This window comes from Strix aluco, chromosome 7, assembly GCF_031877795.1.
Source record: "Strix aluco isolate bStrAlu1 chromosome 7, bStrAlu1.hap1, whole genome shotgun sequence".
Classification (NCBI taxonomy): Eukaryota; Metazoa; Chordata; class Aves; order Strigiformes; family Strigidae; genus Strix; species Strix aluco.
Genome location: NC_133937.1, coordinates 7,739,456 through 7,765,147, shown reverse-complemented (window position 1 = coordinate 7,765,147; position 25,692 = coordinate 7,739,456). Strand labels below are relative to the sequence as shown.

The window sequence follows — 25,692 nt, the reverse complement described above, 5'->3', positions numbered from 1 at the left end:
GGAGGCAGGACCGGAGGTAGCTTCCCATCCAGGCATTCCTCCACAACAGGGTACTTGGTCCAACTCTTTTCCTGACCTTTCAGGTTGCAGAGTTCTCAGGAGGTGATGTTCTTTATGGCTTGTTAGGACTCCAGTTCTTCAAGCCCTTTAGTAGTAATAATAGGTAGAAATGTGGGAAAGAGACAGCATAAGAACTTAAACAAAATAGACTTAAAATGAACCTTATCCTCAGATGAGTGTTTGATTTGTGTTTAAATAATTCATTTGTGCAGAATTTATCTTTGAATTGCAGTCTGTCTTGCGCCTGTGGTCTTTGAGTTGGTTACAGAAGACAGAAAATAAAATTAGTGAATGCAGTCTGTCCATTTTGCTTTAAATAAGGTTTAAGATAAAATACGCCTTTTTTTTTTCAAGTATCTATAGGTGCAAACTAGGCACAGATGCTAATAGTGAGTTGGAGATGCTGATGTTTTCTAAGGACAACTGTACAAACAATAAACTTGAAAAAATTGTAACATTATCAAATGATAAGTCTCCAGCCATGCTTTTGGCTTTGGAGAATAATTTCTGCAAAGGAAGGATTTTCCTTTTATATTGAGCAAAAAAGACACACCTCTTACCCTGTATTATTTAATGACAGTAGCTATCTCCTCTTGTTTAGATTAAAATTACAGGCCTCAGATTACAAGTTGTAATATTTGTTTTCTTCTGATTGCTGCCTTTAGCTCCTCAGTAAACGCCATTGACTGCTCTGTGGGTAACTCCGAAGAAGCCTCCGGGGCTGAATATATTAAAATCCACAGCATTCCACAGAAAATGACAAAATTCTCCCCAAATTGCCCCCACAGTTTTCCACTGGCCTTCTTTATGAGCTTCAGGCAAAAGAGGGTTATCTGTTGTGCTTGTCCTATTCCTGTTTTTCTTCCTGTTTTAAATATAGCAGAATATATAAAATAATGAAGTGGTATTCAGAAACAATTCTTTTGCCAGGTCTTCCATCTGTTATTCTGTATAATCCTAATTTTTGTACAAAAAACCCAGAGCCATGGTATGCAATTCAATATGTTACAAGATGTTTATTTTCATCAGCGTGGTCCAATAAAGTACATAGCTCAAATATTAACATTGGAGTATGTTAAAATTTCATTACTATTTGATCTATATATTTTACTGACATAAATGGATAAAAATAAACAGCTTGTAACATATAGAGTTACGGACTATGCTTTTGTGGATTTACAGAATTCTGTGGTGGATTTGGGTTTTGCAGCAGATTTATTTTCTCTAATTCAGTTAAAATAACTATGTAATCATTATTTGTGCTGAGTATGGTTTGAGCTTCATTTTCATAATTCACCGTGGGATTTGTCTGCATAACTTCTGATGGTTAATGACCCTATATTGATTGAGATTCTCTTTTGTGAGGCCATATTGCTTGTGACTTGATAATGAATCAGTCAGATCACTCCATTTTAGAGAGAAAGAAAATAGACATAGTGTTAACTTACAAAAAAAAAAAAAGACACCCAAAGCTCTGTGCACTCAATATATTCTGTAGGGGCTTTTATAGTGCTTGTAGTACATGCTGTTCTGAAAGTGTCACACATGCATTTGTTGTTGTGAACTCAAACACTGTAGAATCTGTAAAGATGCAAGATTAAATTTTCCATTGCCATTTTTACAGATAACAGCCCGTCGACAATGGAAACATATTTATGATGAATTAGGTGGTAACCCTGGAAGCACAAGTGCTGCTACATGTACTCGCAGACATTATGAAAGGTAAGATAACAAATCTGAAATGCTTGTTTAATAATGAAAAAATTAATTTGGAGAGCCTTCAAAGCGTTTTATAAAGAATTAGAGAAAGAGAGAGAGAGGCTTCTTAAAGATACAGTAAATATTCCCCCAACAGTTTAGTCAGATAATCTATTGTAATTTAAACCAGAGTGTATGTCTCCAGTGACTAAACAAATAAAACAAGCATCTGATTTTTCTTTGGTACATATCTTAATTTTTACAACAGCTTTCTGGTTAAAGAAGCTGAAAAAATGAGCAAAACATACTCATGGAAAAATAAGAAATGACAGCTAATTGATGCAAACACTTGTCTTCTGTCATTTTTTAGGAATACCAATTAAGCAAATTGTGGTTGTGATCAAAATAATGGGGTGGCCCACAATGCAGGGTGCTGTTAATGTTGTAGGTCATGCAGAGCGTTGCATTCCTCTTCTTCATTGCATTCCTTCCCTCCTCCCTGCCTGCGAGCTGCTGCCAAACACTCTTTCTCTGCAGCCATTGTTGCTGGTCAGAACTGTTGATTTCTTATTCTTCCCATGTAGATAATAACTTCCAGGGCTTGTGAAGCCAGCACGCATTGAATAAAATACTGGAGCTGGAATGTTGTTTTGGTTTGATATGGTTTTTAGAAACAACTCTTTTTTCTTTTTTTCTTTTCCCTTATTTTTCTTTTTTTTTTCATAGACAAGCAAATGTTAATAAAAGCTTTGCAATTTCAGGCTCAGATATCGAAAGTCCAGTCTCTTGTTTGTGAGCATGAGCAAGTTACTTTGCTGGGGTCAGGAAGAGATTGTACTTGCCTGTGCACAAGGCAGCACAGCAGAGTTGTGCGTAGTGGGCACTTTTTCACCTTCTGTTAGTGCCTTACATGTTGGCTACTCCAAGGGAGATGCTGCCTTCCTCATGGAGGGGGAGGTTGATCACCCTTATTTACAGGAGACATCTCCAACATAAGGACTTGGGTGCACAAAGACATTGCATGTAGTGCCACTATAAAAGTTAAGAGTTAGAAGCTTTCTGGAGATTGAGCCAAGCAGCAGAGCAAATTGAATGAGTTGCTGTGTGTGTCAGACGGGGCTTTTCCCTGCCTTTGCACTGTGGACAAATGCTGTAGATTGTTTTAATTGACTCATCAGATTGTGGATATTCGGCTCTTCCCCTCCATCATTACACCCCTGAGCGTCTCAGGGCTTCCTCTTGCACCAAAGCCAGCTGATGGGTTTCAAACTGGCAGTCTGGGTCTTCCCTCACCAGATGTGCTTTATAGGATGTTGTTTATTTGACAGAGGAGACCCAGGCACGCATGAGAGTTAGGTCTCTGCGGGCTTAGGTTTCACAGGCAGCAAGCGTTGCTGGGCTCTGTGTTGAAATCCTAGAGTCACTGAGAGAGTGCATCTCTTGTAGTTGTGGAAAAATAAATGAGCCATTCACAAATACTCCATGAACCCCTGTCTCTCTCTTCTGTGTTCATGCTAGTGGTTTATTTTTTTATATTGAAAACCCTTGAATTGCACTCCTCTTCGATGCATAGACTCGTCCTTGTGACTTACTCAGCAGTTACTCAGGGGTATGCTATGAAGTGCCACAAGGCCCATTGTGCTCACTAGAAAACCTGAGCAGACTCACGATGCTGTCAAGTTTGAAAAGCCTTTCCAGGCTACCCAAAAGAAGTTCTGCTTGCCTTGAGCCAGTCTGAGGAAAGAGCCTTTTAGTTTATGGTTAGATTGCTCTTAGCACACTGAAATGCTCAAGTCTGGGTCCTTGGATGCCAGTCTATTGTGTAGTTCTGGGTTAGGTCTGATATGAGGCACACCTATTTTCCAGGTCTCTGGCAGGCTGTCAAAAGATGGCATTTGGAGAAAAAGTCTTGTAGGATTTTTAGATTAGCCCTGAGCTTACCTAAAATATGCTTTACCAAATGTGGTCTGGAAAACCAAAACACATATACAAAAAACCATCACTGACTGGTCCAATCTCTAGATATCTAGTGTTAGCCACTTCTTTTTCCACCACAGGAAAGCTGTATTAAGCCTCAGACTTGGAAAAAAGTAAATGAAATTGTCATGGTTTGTTTCAGCTGGTAATTCTAACTACAGCACCTGTAAATGTAATGCTCATTTATAGCCAAAGTGCTCAGATGACATCTAATCTAAAACTAGAACTGCAGTGCAGGAATACACATTCATGATTCAGGACACACATACATTTTCTAACTTGAAGGTGAGCTGTAGAGCTAAACTGGAAATTGAATTAAGCTGGGAAGTAAATGCTGAATAAACCTCATGATTTTTCCTTTCTGAATCCCACTGGCCTTTTCTTTCTTACTGGAGGCAGATCAGGCAGTTCCTGATCCTGCTGCTGTTTGACTTAGCCTTGCCATTCATCTCTACAACTAGATCTCAAGGGCATCCATGTTGTGTTAACTAGCTTTCTTCCAAGATGACAGAGAAGCTACTAGCTGTTTGCACTGGCTTTAGCATATCAAGGCTGCTTAGGTGACGGTGACCTTTTGGTGACATCCTTAGGATGCTGAGGAGTGGAGTGGCATGTATGTCCCATTCAGGTACTGCATCCCACCTTCCTGCCCTCTCCAAGGTCCCCTCTGCGAGGTGGAGTTTCACACACAACTTCAAAGGACAAAAAGAAAAACCAACAACAACAAAAGCCAAACAACAGAGAAAAAACCAAAAAAACCCCAAACAAACAAAAAAAACCAACCAAAAAATGGAGAGGGCAGAATTTCCTCTCTGTCTAGCGAATCCCATGAAGAAATGTTGTTTTTCTCAAGAGGTGTTTATAACCTCTGAAAAGCCAGCATGTTGCTGCAGACCCGTGGTACCAAGGATGGCAAAAGCTGAAACAAAGCCAGATTTAAAGGCTGTGGGGAATGCTTTCCTCCCCTCTCTGTGCCTCCCTGTTTGGAGCAGGGGTTGTAGTGGTTGCTGCTGCTGTGCTATAAGTAGACAGAGTGCTTCAGTTGGTGTGGTGTTTGCTTTGTTTCCCTGGTAAAAGGGAAAGAAAGATTTTGTGTGCATTATCAACTGATTCATTTTTCATGTAGTATGGTTTGTGTTTCCAGTAACTGGTTTCATTTTAAAACAAGGCGAGGCTGCCAGTGTTTCAGTAAGTGTTATTTGTATATTAGTTAGACAACTTTTGTTTTATTAATGAGTATAATAATGAAAGTGCAGGTTGCTGAGTAGAAGCAATGGGTGTTTTTATTTAAAGCATAGCAGGCATCGTATAATGCCAATGAATGCGTTATTGTCACTGTAGGCATGGCTGGTCTGAACCTGCCTCTGATTGGGTTATTCCAAATAGGCCCAAGCACTTCATAAAAATGTCTTTGTCAGCCTAGTTTTCCTTCCAAACCTATTCATCTCTGTCAGTTTTTAATATTAGTACCAGGCTCTTGGCTATAGTCCATTAGTACTGTACTTAATTGCTCATGTTACAGATGATTACCAATATAAAAAGCATTAATGTTTTCCCGTTGTGGGGCTGTTGCTCTGTGCACAACTCGGACCGTACGGAGCTTATGAGTTGTTGTTGTTTTGGTCATTACTTTCTTCATTTGTGCTCCTTTAATGCACTTACCTTGCATGATCACAGAGAGCTAGAGGCGTGTGTGGTTGATACGAGCTGATTCAGCCTGAACCTTTCCTGTGAAACTCTTACAGCCCTTGTCAATACCCTACATCTCCCTCTCTTATCAAGAAACCCTCAGAAACGGCTACTTTTCTGCGAAGTACTCTTCTCCAGGCTGCCTTCCCCTATAATGTAGATGTGGTTTTCACATGCAGAGTTTGAGGTTTCTTTCGCTTTTACACAAAACACATGATCGGCAGCTTTAATTTTCCGGCGTGAATGATAGGCAGTGTTTCTGCAGTGCTGATGATGCTGTTAGGGATTTTTCATAAATATTACAGCACCACCACCACCACCCCCCAAAAAAAAAAAAGACCAAAACAAAACACCAAACGAAAAAGCCCAACCTGCTATTTTGCAAGGTATATAAAGTTCCCAATAAAATGCATTGAACAAAACAAAAATACAAGCAATTGCCTGTTGGGGCCTTCTCTGCCTCCAAGTCTGGCTGTGGTTCATCTTGGTTTCCTCCAAAGCAAGCCTTGTGCACGAGCTATGCACGAACACGCACAGACCCCATGGGGAACAGTGGTGTGCAACGGCATGCAGTAACACTCCTTGGCTGCTTGGGTGGAGAGACGTGTCAGTGTTCAGAGGTGTCATGGCAGGCAGCTGGACGGTCCCATAGAGCAGTAGCCCTCCTGGCATCTTCGGGTGCTGCGGGAAGCCCGGTTCCCTTAGCATCTCCAGCAGGGATGGACCCAGAGCATCCCACAGGCTGTGTCCTGCCCTTCAGCAGTGTGTCTCATATCCTGGACCTCACGAGTCACTAGCACCTTGAAAACCTGTCAAACGCAGCTGGAGGGGGGTTTATTAGGCTTCATACTCTCATCAAATTCAGACAGCTGAGTGAGAAAGAGTTCTGCAGAGCCATAACCACCCAGGACTTGATAAGGAGCAGATAGGTGAGATGGGTCCCCAGAGCGGGTCGTGGTTCTTCACAGTCTGGCAGGGTGGCTGTGCCCGCGCTTTGGACACAGACCTGCTGAGGGTTTTATTCCAGCTGTGACTGTGGCCCCTGGGCACTTGTAGGGCACTTTGCACATCTGTCCCTTACCAGAGGACTAAATCCCAGGAGTGTCTTGTACCGTTCAGAGCCCGTTCTGCTATTTTTTTCTGTCTAAATCGCTCACATAAATATTCTATATTATCAGAAACACAAGGCGGGTCAAAATAAGTCCCTTACATGGTTTCCCTTTAACAGCCGTAAAGTCTCTCTACCCTAAGGATATTGTGCAGTAATTCAATATGCAAGAGAGCCCCACGTTCCATGCAAATGCTGTTTGGTTTTGTTAAAGCATTTGGATAACTTAGGTAACGTGCAAGCATTTCAGTGGAGTTTTGTAAGAAATAGCAGCCAATCTTTTAGAGGGAACGAAAAATAGGAGGCTAGTATAGCATCTACATGAAAATGCTTATGGTTATCTTTTAATACACATTGTAATTAATAGAAGGTTTTGATTTACACTGTTAAGTGTGAAAACATCCTCAGGCAAAAATTAATCAAATATTATGTCATGCTGTAAACTACAGCTAGTTCTTTGTTTGACCCAAAAAAACTTGCCAAGCAGCAGTTTTTTTCTTGTTGTACTAAGTTGGTTGTTTTATTTTTGTCTTCACCCCACTTTCCTGCCCCCCTCCCACTTCAGCTAGTCCCAGATGCCCAGAAAACTCTGCAAGTTGCAAATTGTCTCAATAGTTTTCCATCAAGCACGAATTTAAGCCTGAAGATAGATGAGGTGTCTCAGTTCTCTCTTTCTTTTCCTGGGTTTTTGGTTTGGTTTTTTTTTTTTTTCTTTTTGATAAATAACAAGAGGTTTCTACTTATGATTTTCTGCCCTCAGGGCTTTATCATTAAGATTAAATAACTGTACTCTCAAGCATACCACTGAACAAACATCTTTTCAATTATGTGAGTAACAGATGCTTTAACAAAGGAACTATTGAAAATTCAGAAAGCTTCCCCCCTCCCCAAAATTTAAAAAGTATCAGATGACAGAGGAATGTAATTGTTTACTATTAAAACAGATCCTTAGCTGTCCATTCAAAACATCTGAGAACACACAGTTTTTTCCAAATTTCTGGGGTTTCAGCCTCGGAGACTTACTGGCCAGCACTGGAGTCAGCAGGAGTCCTTGGGTGCAAGACTGCTGGACAGTCAGGCACTGCCTTCCAGTGCATGGAAACAGATGATCTCTCTCCTCTCAGGGAGTTGCTTTCCCAGCCACATCCTTCTTTCCAGCCAGGAGTTTGTTCCAGCAGAATTGGGAGATTCCGTGTGCTACCCAGTACTCCCGGGTGGGTTGTCACCCAAGCAGAGGGAAACTTCCCAGGCGTGCCTGCCATACACACGTGTGTCAACGCTTACTGGGCGCTGAGGCTGTGCAGTGTGCCCAGTGCTCTTGGGGTACCGGCGCTCCTAGCAGCTGAGCTGAGTGCTCACGGTTGGTCAACATCAGATGTGGCTCAGAGCTCCTAGGGAGGATGGGCAGGATTTTGGAGTCCCTCCAGGAGACCTGCACCCCACAGGCAGTGCAAAATGGCATCTGTAAGCTTGTCCTGACCAAGCACTGCAGGGACTGTAGGGACCTGCCAGACAAAATGCATGTCTGCCTTTAGATGCAGAAATGGTGACTGTGGCCAAAACAGAGGCTTGTAGCAGTTTTGGTAGAGTGACCTGGGGAAGCTGCTCTGTCCCTGTCACCCTTCCTTTGAATCTTTCCCATGCGGTAAATCTGCACCAACGGCAAAAGGCTGGGGTTGTTCATCTCCCCGTGCTGAGCCATAGGATCGAGAGTGCCTGAGCTTCCCTCGCCTGGCTGTGCAGCTAAATCAACAGCTGTGTTTGTAATGTCACTAATTTCCAGTTTACTTAAAACAAAGTGTCTGAATTCTCTTACAGCAGCGCAGTTCCCACCTTTCAGCAGTGAGCCATTCTCATTACCCACCAGCACTCCCAGTGGGCTGTGAGGAAAGTTGTTGATGAAAGGATGAAAGAGCCATTTCTTTAAGGAAGGAAAGTTCTTTGGGAAGAAAATTGAACTCAAATATATTTTGTCTTTGCTGATAAAATACATGCCAGTTTTGTACTTCAGGCAAATGCAAATAAACCTATTGCTGTTGTGTTCTGCGCAAAAGCACATGAGGCTTGCTTTTGTAACCCCTGGATTGTACAATGCAGTCCAGGGAAATCAGGCTTGAGGAACGCACTCCTTGTGTTCCTCAGTGTATTTTATATTCCCATTTCAGAAAGCAGGCTGAGGCCTTGAGGTTTGGGTTATTCCTCTCCCCTCTTATCTGCTGGGAATTTGTCACTGGTGCCCAGGAGAGGTGCCTTCTGCTCCTGGCCATCCTCACCAGCTGATTGCTGTTGAAGGTGGCTTGTTTCCTGTGCTGACACTGACAGCATTGCTCCAAGATTTATCCCTTTTGAAGAGCATCAGGGTAAAAAAAGGCAAGACTTCACTTGGGATCAGAGCTGGTCCTGATGGTTCCTTAATACAACTGAATGTTTTGCCATGGACTTTCTGGGGAACAAGAATCGGGTTTCTCTCACTGAGGTTATCGATAGGGGCCCCTTTGCACTGCGGGGGCTGTTGCTGGAGGTGTCCCAAGTTGCCCCTGCTCGGTGGGTGCTCGTCCTGGTCCTGTGCTCAGACCCACTGTCTGCAGGGGGTGCAGGCAGCCCTGCCCGGCTGCTGTGAGGACCTACTGAACCAGCTGGTTGCCCTGTGGAACCAGGCAGACCAGCTGTCTCGTCCCCCAGTGCCTTCAGAGGAAGGAGCAAGAGCCACTGTGGCATAATGTGCCCAGGAGGGAAGTGTTTTCCAGACTCCTTCCAGTAAAGAGATTTATTGCCTGTCCCTTTTCAGTGTTTTTGAAACTCTAAGAGCTTAATGTTCTCATGATTTACATTAGCATCTAATCCTTTCGTAATCTCACTAATCCGTTGGCCCCAAGATATCCATTGGCAGTGAGTTCCACAGGTTAACCAGTTGCTGTATGCATGTAGTGGAGCAGATCTGAATCTTTTTCTATCCCCACTGCAGTCAACCTCCTTAACCTTCTCGTCAAGCTTGGGAATGGGGCAGCATCTCCCAAGAAAAGGGCTTCAGTATTTTAAGTACTTCCAAGATTATTCTTGTGGCTGAGAGGCTCCATTGCAGTTTTGCATTGGGCTTGAAGCCCTTTAGAAAGCAAGATTATGTCAATGGGAGACATGCTGGAATATTTTATTCTGCCAGAAAGGAAACAAAAATAAACACTGAAACAAGCAATATAAAAAGTATTGTAGAGGTTGTGCTCAACTGCCTCCTTCCCTCCTTCATCCTATGTGTCCTGGGCATATGGTTCCTCCCCGGCCTGAGAGCACCGTAATATCCATACACAGTGGGGAGAATTAAAGAGGAAACTGGCAGCCTTAACATTTAATTTCCTTCCTCTTTCTGGGCTGGTCAGATCCTTTGCATTATTGTAACTACTTTTTTTATCATGTCTATAAATAGATGTGCTCTCATGTGTCCCGTGAAGCAGAGTCGGGCCAAAAAAGTCATTCATTCTGCATAATCAATACATGAAAATGTAGTGGTTACTGGCTTGGATGAGATCTTGTATTGTTAGTTCTGTAGCTGGGAAAAAAAATGTTGACTAATAAAGATTAAGGGCTTTTTTTTCTTTTTATGAAATGCTAATGATGAAGACATGTTTGATATACTGTGAAATACATTTCTCTAATGTGAAGTTTCTGCTTTTTGTTGGGAAAGAGATTCAGTCCCTGGAGGATTTTAGAATTTGTAAATATAAAATTATCTGCTTCAGTGTTTTTTAAAAAAAGGTTGGCAGACAGCCAGATTACTTACATTACTGTAATAGATTTGCTGACCTCTGACATCTGCTGCAGAGAAGTACATTGAATTTTTCATAATATCAGATGATGCAGATCTAAAAACTCAGTACACTCTGCACCATTATTTAATTCAGGACTTAGTAAAGCAAAATCTTTTTCTGAGTAGCAGTTTATACGTGATTAAACTTAATATTGCCGATTGTAATAAATCAGGATTAGTATAGTACTGATTTGTTAATCTAACTTGTATTGATTTTAAGTTGTCTTTATTTAAAAAAGAAAAAAAAAAAAAAAGACTGGCTTTTCACAGTGACTGAATTTAATAAGAAGCCCTGTGATAGCAAAGACTCCCCTACTGTTTCTGCTCTTGGCTGGAAAATGTTATTCTTGTATTATTCCAGGGAAAAAAAAAAAAAAACCTCATGCTGCTAAAAATCTGCTGCCTGTGGAAAGATTTTTTAATACACTAGTGCTTACATATTCTATTTATGTTAATTGACTTATAAATAATACATTTTATTAATCTTAATATTGGAATCTTGATCATGATAAAGACCCTTTTATTTGGTCTCCTCGCAGGCTTTACAAGTAAATATTCTTTAGACCACAAAATATTCCCCCTCTTTTCCTTTTTTATGAATACTTTGATACTTCCCCCCTGCCGTGAAATACAGCCACAGTTCAAAGCGACTGAAAACGTGGTTGTTGTTTCCAAAGTGCGATACATTTGAGGTATCTGGCTCCATTTTTTGGACGTCGTCTTTACCTCTCCTTGTGCAAAGATTGATTAAATCTTACCTGCGCTGCAAATATTTGACCAAAAAAAAAAAAAAACAAAACCTTGTGCTGGTTTCAGACATGTCACATTCTGCTAAACTATTTGGCTAACAGCAGATCGCATTCTTCCTGTGTTGGGCAATATTGACCTTAAATTGGCTAAGCCGGCTGCTTTCATGGCATGTGAGCCGGCTGCTTACATGTTCTGAGAGCTGTATTAGCTTTATTACTCCTGCGCTATAAAAACTTCTAATAATCAAATGATAAGATCATATCCTGTGGGTAATTGTGTTGTACCACGACAGGATAACTGAAAAAACATTCAGTGAAAACTGCAACCGACGGAAATCTCTACGTGAAGCAGCAATTGTTGGTGTTGCTCGACTCGGTGCTGCTCCCCAGGGTCTCACAGCCCGTGTTCCTGCCCAGCTCCTCTCCAGCTGCCCCCCGTGGCCCCCAAAAGCCACCTCGGCAGCGGCAGGGAACGGCAGCCTGCTGGCCCTCGTTTCCAGTGAGGAGGGGAAAATCCTAGAACAAGCCATCCTTGTGTTTTGATTCAGTTTTACCTTAGTCATGCCGCCTCCCTGATACACGAAACATTTAATTCCAGATTTCCTGCCGCTGGCTCCGGGCCTTTGACCGGCTATGTGAAATGTATTTTTACTGCTGTCGGCCTGCCAACTGCTGAGCTCAGTGAAAAATAACTAAAATGAAAACCTTGTACTCCCACATGAACCCTTAAGATCAGAAAAGGAAATTTAAGGCACGGTTACTAATTAGCGCCAAAGCTAATGAGTTCTGGTGAGGTGCAGCAGGAGGAGGAGGAGTTTGCGTCCCACGTTACCCTACAAGGCTCGGTGGAGAGCATGCGAGTGGTGATTAATCCTGTCGGCCCCGGGCCTTGCTCCTGTCCCGGCTGGAGCCACGGGGTTAATCACGTGGCATCTTTCATGGAAAGGCCCGCTCGTGGGCCGTGGGCCGGAGCGTCTGTCTCCCATGGGGCGTGGGACAGCGTCTGAAACCTTTACGGATGGAATATGTAGATTTTTAATGGGCGACGCGTTCCCATGGAAACAAAACAAAGTCAAACCTCCCCTCGCAGTGCTAACAATTACTGTAATAAAATGTGTTTTTATTAAAAGCGATTTTAAATATTTAACACATGGCAGAGCGTCCTCAGCACTGCCCTGTGTGAAACCCAACCTTGCCTCTAGTGAAGTCCAAAGCGCTTTGTGCAGCGTGGGGAGGAATTCGATGTTTTCGCTAATATTTGCGCTTTGCGAATGAAATGTAGCAGCCTCAAGTATGAACAAGATTATTTTTTTCTTATTCTGCTTAGTTATGCTTTTTATTATATAAACATTAACTGTAATATTACAGTGGGAAGCAGGTATTTGGCAACTACGTATTATTTTGCTAAGTTTGCATAGAGGGAGCAGTTTCCAGTTTTAGCAGCTGTAACATGTTTAAACTCAGTTTGTAATGGGATCTGAAGATGAATATTCCCTGTGGGCTCTGCTTAGCTTCATTACTGGAGCCCTGCCAAATTCAGGGCTAGAAAGTATTATTCACGCCTCTTTGCACATACCATGTCAGAGCATGCTCAGTTAATGAATTTTGTTTCTAATATAGCATAAATTAGGTTTATATTTTAACATAATTTATGTTGTATTTTATTAAAATGTAAAATATTATGATCACGAGCAATCTAATTTCTGCGCTCTTAAGCCCAAACTGTGTTTGAACATCTAAGTATGTAAATCAAAATTGCATGCTTAGAAACTGATTCTAGGATAACAAACGAATATTTGAACCAAAGAGGTTTCTGCCTTGGAGTCTTAGATTAAAGATAATTAAGGATTCCTGGTATTTGAACAGATTTATGTTGTTTATAAGCAAAGTACATTTTCTTCATAGAGTCAGCTCGTCTTTTTTTTTTTAAACAAATTATGTTTGCTGTATTAAAGTTCATATTTTTAAAGTCTGAGTCTTGTATTAATCCCACAGTGAGTCATTAATCATACCAAATGCATTATAAAAACTTTAATCACTGAAGTTGAAACTGAGATTGTAATGCAATCCATCCCTTTTAATTATATCAGTTATTTTTCCTTTCAGATCAAGAATTGCAAAGGGAAAACAGATAGATTAAAACTCAGTGTGTTTGATGCTTTTGGAGGAGGATATTTTTTGTTTGTGTTTCTTCCTTGCTTTTTTAAAGTGATTTCGAGGACAGTTCCACAGAGAAAAATTCCTTTTCCCCTCTCCTTCTTCCTTACAAAAGCCTCCCTGGTGAAGGCAGGGAGCGTGGTGACTGTCACTGTATGGGTGCGTTGCAAGGGCGGTGGTGGGCTGGTGCCGATGGCAGCATGCCAGGCGCTGTGCCCACCGCCGCAGGTTTCCTGCAGCCCTACTCTCTTCGTCTTCTGCCGAGTTCCTGGCACTCGCCCTTGCACTCAGGGGAACCACCAGCCTGGAAATTGTGTAGCTGTTATCAGGTTGGCTGTGGCTTTGTAGGTGTTTTCCTGGGGTTTGCTGCATGCTTTTAAGGGTAGGGAGGGAGAATAAAAATAAATGGTAGATTTTTTTAAAAAATCAGTCTGAAGCATAGTGGCTCATATCTTCATCTGGTACAAATTGGTGTAGCTGCACAAACCACTGCAGCATTACTGACAACTGATCCACACCAACTCCACTGAATTTATGCCACATGATAATCTTGCCAAATAAATTGATTTATCATACTTGGATTTATAGATGTAGAGTTTACACTGTTGCATTTATGGCATGGAAGAAAATGGATTTATTAAGTAAACTGCTCGTAGTGGATACATTTTGTTCTTTGCTAGAATGGCAAAACCTGATCAATTATTTGTTCCTTAATCCCCTAGATTAATCCTGCCATATGAAAGATTTATTAAAGGAGAGGAAGATAAGCCACTGCCTCCAGTGAAACCTCGAAAACAGGATAACAGTTCCCAGGAGGGTGAAGCGAAAACAAAAGTGTCTGGAACAAAACGCATCAAAAATGAAAACCAAAAGAGCAAGAAGGAAAAAGATAATGCACAGAAACCCCAGGATGCATCTGAGGTTAGTTGCTTTCCTGCTTTTCAACTTTTCAATTAAAAATGTACAGCTTTAATCACGTGAAATCCAATGATAAAATACATAATCTGAACTGGAGAATTCCAACCAGTTGGCCTTAGAGTTTGCTTGGCAATGGAAATTCAGTTGTTGTGGTACTGTCTGTGTTGAGATTTTTCTGGGCTACAAACAGCAACCGGTTAGCTCCATATTGCGTAGCAGTGATGGCAGAAGACCAAGCGCTGGATGTAACAAGTACCATTTCTGCTCATTGTATTATACAGTGGTCACCACTAAAAGATCAGCAGCTGCCAAAAGGAAACCACACAACTACCACAGTTATTTCCTAATCTAAGTATAGGGTGCGGGAACCTCTAATACTGTTGATAATACTGTGGTAACTGTTGGACACAGCTGATTTTTATAATAGTAACCTCTGGATCAGCCCTTCTGTGCTCACATATGTATGTATGTCTGTCAAAAAACATATCACTCCCCAGGATTTTTATTGTGTTATACTCGATTTCTCTTTGGACTAAAGGGTCAGATTTTGAGGGAACCACCTTCCAAGCCCTAACTGAGACCGACTTCCCTCTCACATGCCACAGATGGTTTTCAGCTGAGAGAGGTTCTTACTCAGTTACCTGTTTCACATGGGCAGGCCCCGGTTTCCACATAGAGCCATGTTACCTGCGGGCATAGGACAGCCCTCACAGAAGAGATTTTATGTTCACAACCCAGGGTAAGATAGATCAGTAGAATTCATACTTGTCTGCAAATAAGAGTAAATTTCACATGTTGCTAAGTGATATAAAATCAGTGGCGGTTTTGCTCCACTGTTACTTAAGCACTTTCTTTTGCACATCCTGCCCACTCTCTCCTGTGCCCTGCTTGCACCCTGTGTGAACGAGGCGGTAAAGCTCCTCGCACACAACCCCTACACAAGACGTTGCTTTTCCTGTCTCAGTCTGCCAGATCACAGCAGCCTTCAAGGCGTTGCAGTGAAAGTAAGTATTTAAAGAATGTCGAAACACATGATGTGCCCGGCAGACTATGGCTGCTCCTTTGACTTCATTTGGTCTGGCAGGTACATAAGTCCTGTTTCTAAACCAGTTTGGAAATTGGTAGAGTCAGCTACCAGCAATCCTCCTCCACATTGTTTAAAAAAACAATGCAGGACCAGTAAACACGGATGCCTCTGAGACTTAGCGTACACAGTTTTGAGAACAGAAAATTTTAATTTTTGTGTCCCACTACCTCTTTACAAGGTTTCATCTCCCATCCAAAACAGAATTTGTATTTTAAATTGCCTTGATCAACAATACCTTTAGTATCTAAAGAGCACTCCACAGAGAAGACAGGGTTTTTTGTTTTCCCTCACACTGTAATTTTGAAGCAGGGAACCCTGTTGGGGGAACACCCCTCCACTTCTAATGAAAAATACATAGAGAGGAGAGTGCACACAAACCTGCTTCAGCCCCTGGAAGGTTGCAACACAAATTGCCCAAAGCAAAGAGATGCGAAGTGAAGGCTTGTGCTCCCTTCCCCTGTCATTCCTTCATGTCTGGTTATTTATTGAGGGGTCTTGGATCAGCAAGATATATTACACAGTATCCGTACCGCTGCTGCTAAACACAACATAACAAGTCAGCAACAGAACGTCAGCCTTAACTTTGAATTTCCTTGCTTTTGTTGTTCCCTATCTCAAACTTCCTGCTGCTTAAACTGCAGTTATTTTTGTGTGGTTTGCAGGAAGAGTTCTTAAGCTGCGCTTATCGGAAATGTAGGGAGCCTAGACGAGACAATAAAAACGTACAATTACAGCAGTTTCCTATTGTAAAATGGTACCTTTTATAGCAGAATTAATGTCTCCTCCCTGACTGGGATGGAAGACGTGTCCTGCCCCTGTTTAATCATGGTGGGCAATTAAGGACCTCAGCCTTCATGCAGGTCACCGCACGGGTAGGTGGTCACGCGAAGCCCAAGCGGTGAAGGGGCCTGCAGGGATGGATGCTTCCACCCAGGGTGAGTGCAGAGCTGCAGAGCTCATCCATGCTCTGCCATAGGGAGGGCTTCATGCCCAGGACGTGGCCCTTACAGGGCCAGCAGAAAGGAGATGTCCTGCTCCTTTGGGTGGAGCAAAATCCAAGTCTGCTGGAGCCAGGCAGAAGGTTGCATGTCCCTCTCACCCCAGCCGTCCCCCAGCAGTGGAGCCCTGTGCCAGGCTCCACATTTGGGTGCAGTCCTCATCCAGGCATAGCAGGGGTCGTGTGCTGCTCACAGGGAGCCTCTGCAGCCACATGGCCCCAACCAAGCCACCTCCTAAACCATTTCTGCATGTGACCTAGAAACTGGCCATAGCTGTGAGCTGTAAAAGCGTAGTCAAGTTACAAGCGTGAGGTCCTCTCAGTTGCATGTTCAACTCACATGCCGTAAGAAGTATGCAGGGAGAGAATATAACTTTAATTTATTAGGGTTGCATTTGCTTTTGTGCTCTTCAGTGTTTTCCTGCTGTCACAATGACATTGTCAATGTAACGAGATACCAGACAAAATGCTATTAGCCTTAGACTGCACATTTCCTCACAATAGCTGAAACTTCAATCAAAATGTTGCTTAACAGAAACAAAGAGCAGAATGTACAGTTATTAAATATGATTTCTCTTTTTTTTTTTCCTCCTCCTTGCTTTGCTCATCTGTCTGGTATTTTCCTGTAATTTTGTAAGCTCGAGAGACTAGCGATGGTACTTTGTAAAGGACCTAATGATGGTATTTGGCTGCAAAAGGCAGCTATGAGTTTAAAAAGAAGAAGTTAGGATGACTAACAGACACTGTAACTAATAGGCCAACCAAATAGACAGGAATATTTAAAAGCAGCTGTGAAGAAATAAATCTCTGAGAGGGTTAGATTCGTTAGGACCTTCTCCGATCCCCCGCTCCTATGACAGACCATAAAGCAGCACTTAGATAATAACTTTCTCGATGCGTCTTATCTTTACAACGAAGAAAGAAAGAAAACAATAATAATAAAGGACTCACACAATGCTGCTGTTTTATGACTGTCTTCTACCACGACATGTCAGAGGAGAGTGACAGCAGTTTTGAAAAGGGCTGTCAGTCAGCTGGATCGCAGATGGGACGCCCTGGTGACCTCTGTGGGTCACAGTTCAGCCGGCTACATAATGGGATGAATAGTGTGAATTGTGCACACAAGCTTTATTAATGGGGGAGCAGAAAGAGCTGCGGCCCCATTGACGATAACGTATAAAAGCCATGTTTGTAATAGCAGGCTCACACACTTACTGAATGTTGACAACTTCATTTTAATCCGTTAATAAAAAAATGTGTGTCCTAGTTAAGCTGTGGCAGTGATTTGCTGCCTACAATAGGGATTCCTAGTATGCCATTTCTATCATTTTCACACTTTAATGCAGAACTGGGTGTGAATGATCTCCTCTGTGATCACTGAATTTTAAGATAGCTACGCTGGAGAGACTTTATGTAAGAAAAAACATGGGAATTGTGTCATTTTTGTAGGTGAAGTTGGCTAGCAGGAGAAATTTCTATAGCCTTATCATTTGTGTTATGAAATCTGCTTTCCTGCATTTGCCTAATTAATTGCAAAAGAGTATAACCTCAGCGTTTAGCTATCTGGTCAAGCCGCCAGTGCCTCTCGTCAGGTTACAAACATCTGCTGTTTTGAAGTGCCTTATTGTGGCCCTGGCAGGGATGGTATATTTCTTAATATTTCCAGGAGGTATGTCTCCTTGTTTGAGTCCAATACCTGGTGTTAGAGCCTTCATGTTCCAGCATGGTGATTGACAAGTACTTCTCTAAAAGTAACCGGCAGTGTACTGTGTATAATCTCATGAACAGTGTGCCGAAACACACCACATTCTTATTACCATCTGTTGAATCGTTTCATTAGGTTTCATCAGAACAAGAGAAGGATCAAGAATCAGCAGACCAGAAAAATTTCCCTGAACATCCTGCAGTGGGAGAGATGAAACAGCCCGTACAAGGTCCTCCATCTCTTTTACCAGAGACAGCTCGGCCACTGCCTCTGGAAAAGACAGACCTGACAGAAAACAGCACGAACAGTGAGAAAGCCAAGGAGGAGGTTCAGCACCCAAACTCTTTCTCAAGTATATCTGTGCCCCCAGAAGAAGACACCGTGCTGGATGCCACTGTCACGAAACGATTACACCCCCCGGCAGATGCCCTGGAAGACACAAAGCCTGAACAAAGACTACACAAAGCTTTTACTGACAGCTTAGAAAGTGAACCTCCAGAAATGCCCTTCACAGCTTTCCCGGTCCAGCTGCCCACTCAGAGTGACTTGGAAGATGACAAATTGCCAGAGATGGCCGATTACATCGCAAACTGCACTGTGAAAGTGGACCAGCTGGGAAACGAAGACATCCACAACGCACTAAAGCAAACGCCCAAAGTACTGGTGGTCCAGAACTTTGACATGTTCAAGGAAAAGGAGCTGCCTGGATCCATGAACGATGACTCCACTTTCGGTTATACACCACTGCTCTACTCAAAGGGCAATCCAGGCATCATGTCACCCCTGGCAAAGAAGAAGCTGCTGTCGCAGGTCAGTGGGGCAGCCCTGTCGTGTAGCTATCCTTATGGTTCTCCTCCACCTTTGATCAGCAAAAAGAAACTGAACGGCAGAGATGAACTGTCCTCAAGCATATCACAAGGTCCCCATGCCCCTAATTCTGATCCTGTAGCAATTAATAGGCCCTCAGTCATACAACATGTACAGAGTTTCAAAACCAAGGAAGAAAGGAAATCGATTAATGACGTTTTTAAGCATGACGTGCTAAGTAAACCGGATCCTCAGCGCTGTGATTTTTCAAAACATCACCTCAGTTCTCTTGCCGAATCGTACGTACCGAAGATGGATATCCAGGACTGCAAAGATAAAATGAGTGAGAAAAGGGCACTGCAGCATTCCCACGTGCCCACTTTCTTGGCAGATTTTTATTCATCACCTCATCTGCACAGCCTTTATAGGCACACAGAACACCACCTTAATAATGAACAGACATCAAAGTACCTCCCCCGGGACATGTTCAGAGAGTCTGAAAATATTTCTACTTTTACTCAACACAAACACCAAGAAAAACTAAATTTAAATTATCGCCCATCTTTGCATCAGCAAGAAAAAAAGGCAGCAGTGGAGGCCTCTTCAGATGATCAGCCAACAGATTTGAGTCTTCCAAAGAGCATACACAAACAGACTGCAAAGGCTCCGGGCTCCAGCCTCCCTCATTCATCCATGGCCCAGCAAGAAGGCAAAGGTATCTCCCCGTTCCAGGCTGCGAGCAACCAGGCGGTGAGCCTAGACTGTAATCCCAAAGCTTGCCGCGTGTCCCCCATGGCCATGACAGCCCCCAAAAAACACAGCGAGTTGCTCCACAGGTCTGGGAAGCAGCAGGCCCAGAGGCTGGAGAATCTGAGGAAGATGGAGGGGATGGTGCATCCTATCATCAGCCGCAGAACGAGCCCTCAAAATGTGGGGGCTGCCCGGCCTTTGAAACGGAGCCTGGAGGATTTGGACAAAGTCATTTCTGAAAAAAAAATCCGAGCTGTCTCTCCTCTGCATTTAACAAAGGAGACCCCGGTGAAAGACAAGGTTCCCGACCCAGAGGGGGAAGGCAGCAAGCCGGTGCATGGCCTCCATTCTGGCAGCATGCTGGAAAGCCACAAGTTTCCCCTTTCAGCCCCCATCTTCCCAGGCTTGTATCCGGGAAGCCTGTGCACGGGGCTGAACAATCGCCTCCCGCCCGGGTATTCTCATCCCCTGCAGTACTTGAAAAATCAGACCGTGCTCTCCCCACTAATGCAGCCTTTGGCTCTTCACTCCTTCATGGTGCAAAGACAATTCCTCACGTCCCCTGCAAACTCTCAGCAACTGTACAGACACTTAGCTGCAGCAACACCTGTAGGAAGTTCCTACGGTGACCTCTTGCATAACAGCATTTATCCTTTAGCTGCTATAAACCCTCAAGCTGCATTCCCACCTTCCCAGCTATCCTCTGTACATCCCAGCACAAAACTGTAAACCCCCTTGCTCACAAAAAAAGGTCTGAGGAGAAAAGTTAGCGACATTCCTCCCCCCTGTGATGATGTCTCTCAGATTTAGCGATCTGTATTTTTGTCAACCAGGATGCAGTTGTATCCTGCTAGAGGAGCGCTTCAGAGTTTGATGGAGACAGGACTGCTTCTTTAATTCTGGCTCCCACATCAGCCCCCTCACCCCTTATCCCTGCCCCCGCAAAACAGAAAACCGAACAAAAAAAAAAACCAAAAAAAAAAAAAAGAAAAATTCATTGGATTTTGCATATGTGTTCTCTGAAAGGACTTGTATATGGTAAGAGCAAACGTTCAAAGGGAGCCGTGGAAATGCAGGCCCAGTCCTGAGCTCACTGAAATCCCAGGTGAGGGCTGCGTTTGCCTTTCACTGAGCCAAGGACCAGAGGCCGTGCGTTGTTGCAAATGAGTCAAGGACTCGAGATGAACCTGGAAAGGAGAAGCGGGCCGAGAATCCGTACAATCAGTGGATGTGCTTTTTTGGGTAACTTTTCCTGACTTTTAAGATTCAATCAATGCAATGTATAGTAAAACGGCAATAGATTTTTCATTTTAACACTATTAGAACAGAAGGGTAAACACTGTTTAATTTGACTGTACATATCCACTTCGTAAACTACCAGTGTCACATTTGGTCACAATAATTTATATAGATTTGTTTGTCCAGTATATTCTGTGCTCTTTATGTTGTTTTTTTGTTTTGGGTTTCTTTTTTTAAATTAAACAGTATCATTTTATCTGTAACTTTTTTTAAAGGCTGTGGCTGTCCTAATTTTTTTTTTTTTTTCATGTGTTTGTAATTTTTCCAGTTTCTTTATACTTTTGAGCACCGTTTTTGTTTTGTTTTTGTGGTAACGTTTACTGTTTACAAACTGAAGCAACTGGTTCAGATTAATCTTAATGGTTATAAACATACTGTAGGTGATGTTATGGTGCAAGGATGCAAGCAAGGTTCCTTTCCCCACGGTCTGCCCCTGCAAGGTGCTGAGCACCGTTCGCCCTCCTCCTGTTGTTGCGATGGCTCTTACGCCGCTTCTCCCCTCCCACCGAACTTTGCTTTCCCGTATCGTGGTCCGTGAATTTGTCGAGCGTTGTACTTAACCTTACCTAGGCTGTGAAACCCTGCTGCCTACCAGAGAAACGGTCTAGAAAACAAAACCTCCCTGGCACAAGCTGCTGGATGACAAAGGAGTCCAGAAAATGGATTTGTGGTTTGCGAGAATGTCGACAATTTCAGAAATTAGGACGGGAGCCAGTGTTGATTTGGATCAGAGGCTTACGGGTCCTGCGCCTCGCGAGGGGGCTGGGCTCGGTAGGGTGGGTAGGGGGTTGCGTGCAGTGGTTGGGACAGTCCTTCCACACCCCCACGGGGACCTCAGCCTCTGCCTGGGCTTCCTTTTGCAGGGGGAAAGCCTGGGCGTGGAGGGGCTGGGTTTTCCTAACAAAAGAGCTTCCCTACGGATGTATATTCACTTTGCAGGACATCACCACCATGCAGCTGAGCATAGACATCGATAAAGCGAAGTGTGACTTGGAGGCTTTTTACAATGTGAAAATTGGTTGTGATTCAAACCATCTCAGTTACTGTTCAAAGACAGCATAATCAATACGAAATGAAAAATGGAAACTACTAAGAAACACCTTGCATGCTAGGCATGTCATTAAATTTTCCCATGATATGAAGCCAAATACAGTATATAATGTATCATACTTAATATCCAAAGGTGGAAACCAGAATAATATACTCGTCTACTGTTAAAGATCCAGCTTCTTCAATTAAATACTTTATATTCCTGTGGTAAAACTATATTTAATTGATTGATAAACAGACTAGTAGAACTTAGAACATGGATGTGCCAGTGCAGAGCATCCTGCTGCTCCACAAATCGCACAGGAAACAGAACTGCAGGCTCATCTGGGCAGAGGCCGCAGTGTGGAGGACATCTCTAGTAAAGTTGCACTAGATCTGAATCACATGAGAATCAGGGGTTTGGGGATGGGGGGGGGAAGAGGGTGGGGGGAAGGGGAGAGAATATAAAAATCTACAGCAAATGCAAACAGAAGCTTGTTGTGTGTTTGGCAAAGCAAACGCTTCTCTTCCTTGTTTTGGTTGTGTGTCCCGAAGTCGTGCATTTGTTTACGCGAAGTGTCCGATTTCCCTTTTGGTTACGTCCTGTTGGAGTTTGATGGTAGGCTTTTTGGAGCCGTGCTGAGGCAGCGCGGGGCTGGGGGACGCGGAGAGGGGAGGAAGGCTCCTCGATTGCCCCACGAGGAGACTGGCTGCTGCTGGCTGGGGAAGCTCATAATATACTGGGCAAAACATCAGGGTGAGGAAAAGAAATGGTAGCATAAACCCCCAACAGAAGCGGTGCATTATTTGTTTAAAAACTCTTAACAGAAATCTTGGAAATCTTTCAAAAGACTATTGAATTCTCAATTGGCTGAAAAGTCTTTTTTTTTTTTAAATGTCTTAAATGGGGCTTTGTTTGCATTGTTTGAGTTCAAGGGGCCTTATTATTGAATGAAATTGCACAAGCCTTTCTTTGTGCAATCAAACCATTGTTATTGGTAGGTTTGTAAAGGAAACTGTGGAATCTAATTGGCAATAGAGTCATAAATCTATTTACCAGGAGCCAGTTCCAAGAAATGTTGCAATTCAAACGCACTATGTCCAGGATTCATTAGGGATGCTAAAGGTTGTGAGATTCAAAGGAAAAGGCCCGGCAGCAAACAGCTCGCGTGTAGCTTCTGGCCACACGCTGAGCCGGACTTCGCGAAACGCGTGGGAAGGAGGGTCTGGCTCCCAGTACAGTCCGTAACCCCTAGCAAGGCTGGACGGGAGCAAGCCGGCGTTTTGCAGCAGGTCCGTCTTGGCCACGTGCTGGCCTAGAGCGAGGAGTTTGCCTGGTGTGTCGATGCCTAGGGAGTAGTTTGTCCCAGCTGCCGAGAAGTCGGCTGGGCAGCTCCTGGAACTGGTGCGCCGAGGAGGCGAGTGCTGCGCCTGCCTCCGCCGCCACCTCGGCCCTGTTCGGGGAGCGTGGGGCTGCTGCCTCCGGAGACCACCGCTGGGGTCCCCTCGCCGCTCCCCGCCTGGTCCCTTCCTTCGCGGTGCTCAGTGAGGTCGCATCTGGTCCGGTTTTGCAGTTGTCGTGGCTTTAATGAGCAGTGGGAGTTCTTGCGCTGGTGTGAGGCGGGCGGCACTGGCGGTGCTACCATGAGCGCTTCCTGCGGTGTTTGCTGTACACGTGGTTGATATTTCGCTCGTTCTCTTCCTCCTCCTCCCCTCTCCCCCCAGCCCCGCAGTTTTAAATATGTTCTAATAATGGCAGCATAATCTACTAGCTGTTTATACTTTTTTAACTTTCTTTTGTTGTAAATATTGTATACTTTTTGTGATTCAAGTTATGTAGCCTATATGCTCTGTAAGGTGATGATTTGTATATATAAAAATGGCCCAGTAATATTATATAGTTTCCCATTTAAAAGGTTATTGAGTAACCTTTGCGTTAGTTTAAACACTACCAGAAATAAAGCTGAGCCAACTATAAACACTCAATTTTTGTATGTTTTCCAAATTGTACTTATTAATGCTTTTGATACTGTATTATGTGCCAATAGTTTCCCAATCACATAGCAGGCAAAAGATATTTTGTACTTTTTGATCCACTGTAATATTTAATAAAAAATGTTACTATCTGTTCCCTTTTGTGTTTGATTAATAATTCTGTAAACAGCCCTTATCACAATGGATTACATATTATCCCATCCGACCTTTCAGCCCTCTTATATTGGCTTTTCTGCAGAAAGTATCTCCTCCTGCAAATGATTAGATTAAAGAAATGGAAGTTTGCAATTTCCTAAAGGAGGAAGAGACAAGATCTTCAGTCAGTGCCCCTCTATTTTTTGCAGTGCTCATGTTGAAGTGTGACTTTGGTCAGGCTGACTATAGGAATAGCTTTTGAGGGGATAACATCCATGCTTAGCCAGTGGCTCCAGTAGCACATTTGCTGTATTTGCATCTCAGAGCAGGATTTTTTTCTGCCAGTACTACAGGCTCGAGCTGGGATCTGAAAATCACCCGCTGTTCTTCCCAGCTCGACCATGAATAAGGTTTTGGAGTCTCATGCTAACTAGTAATTTTGCTGATGACAGTAAACAACCATCCAGTAAAATTAATTTGTACTCTGGTCCCTGATGGGTCCAAACAGCCCCCCTAAACCTGGTGGCCCTTTGAGAAGCTGTTATCACAGCGAGCGCTGTCGGAGCGCTGTTACGCTCCTGGTCTCCAGAGGTGAGAAAATCGTTTGCCTGCGTGTAGGTCAGGACTGGGCACTGCCCTCGCCTGGCACGGCTCGGCAGCGGGGCAGGCATGCCCAGCGGCTAGGGCCACCCGCTAAGCCCACAGCCCGGCTTAACTCCGCTGTCCTGGGCGGGAGCCATCCCCGTCCCTGGGGGTCCCAGGAGCTGAAGCCGTGAGTGGTCCCGGAGGCTGCTGCGGCTTCGTGCCTTCGTCCTGCGGCGGGCATGGGGCTGAGGCTGTTGGCAGCGCTGGCGTTCACCAGCACCTAAGTTGCTCCTTCCCGCTCAGCGTCTCCGAGGGCGGCGCCGAGGCGGGGTGCGGTTACGGTACGCGCTGCTGTTGGCAACGTAACCCCCCGCCTGCAGGGAGGTACGGGAGCACGGCACACCATGGGGGAGTTGCTCCCCTAACCGTGCTGCAGCCGGGTGAGCGCGGACCAGGTTGACGTCACCGTTAGATGAGGCTTCCAGATACACACTGTGGTTGAGGGAAAGTCTCAAAAAAAAGCATTTCTTGTGTGTGCTGGGAAATAAGGGGAAATACCAGCTCAGGGGAAGAGGCGGCCATGGGGCACACGTGACGCCTCCCCAGTGGGGACGGTCTGGGAGCAGGCATGAGGGCAGGATGGGCACCCATGGCATATCCCCCCAACATGGCTCCCAGTGAGGCGAGAGGGTACTGCTGCACTTAACTGCCCTTGACAAGCTCCCTCCTCTTTTGATGTCTGGGTCGTCCTTCAGTCATTTGCTCTTCAGAGCAGGCTGTGCAAGGACATCCATGGTTTCAGTATGCACTGTGTATGAGCAGACAGAATAGACCTTCCTCTGGTTTAACCTGCTGCCTGATAATTTCCTTTGCTGCTTAATTATTCTTGTATTGTGAGAAACAATAAATAATCACGCCATATGTGCTGTCCCCACATCAGCTGTGAAGCTATGGGAGAAGATGGGACCCTTTAGCAAACCTCTTCCCCCATCTACTTCTGTCTTTGCCAAGCTGAGGCATTTTATTCTTCTCGTATTGAAAATATTGCCTACTGGTGAACACCTGAAGGAGGTGGGGAGAAATGTGGACCCATATGGATGCTGGCCTTTGCAGTAGCTGCAGAGGTGGCCAGTGCAGCTTGGTTT

The 25,692-nt window shown here is 43.9% G+C and overlaps 1 protein-coding gene across 3 annotated transcripts in view; it reads left to right on the top strand.

Annotated features, from left to right (window-relative positions):
• The window catches only part of ARID5B (AT-rich interaction domain 5B), a 119,040-nt gene extending 98,034 nt beyond the window's left edge, over positions 1 to 21,006 (top strand). For all 3 annotated transcript variants that reach the window (XM_074830343.1, XM_074830344.1, XM_074830342.1), the window contains 3 exons: positions 1,685 to 1,782; positions 13,963 to 14,161; positions 18,083 to 21,006. In XM_074830343.1, coding sequence (XP_074686444.1) covers positions 1,685 to 1,782; positions 13,963 to 14,161; positions 18,083 to 20,233 — 2,448 coding nt within the window. In that variant the 3' untranslated portion in view covers positions 20,234 to 21,006. The remainder of the gene's footprint in view (positions 1 to 1,684; positions 1,783 to 13,962; positions 14,162 to 18,082) is intronic.
• Positions 21,007 to 25,692: the final 4,686 nt, after the last annotated feature.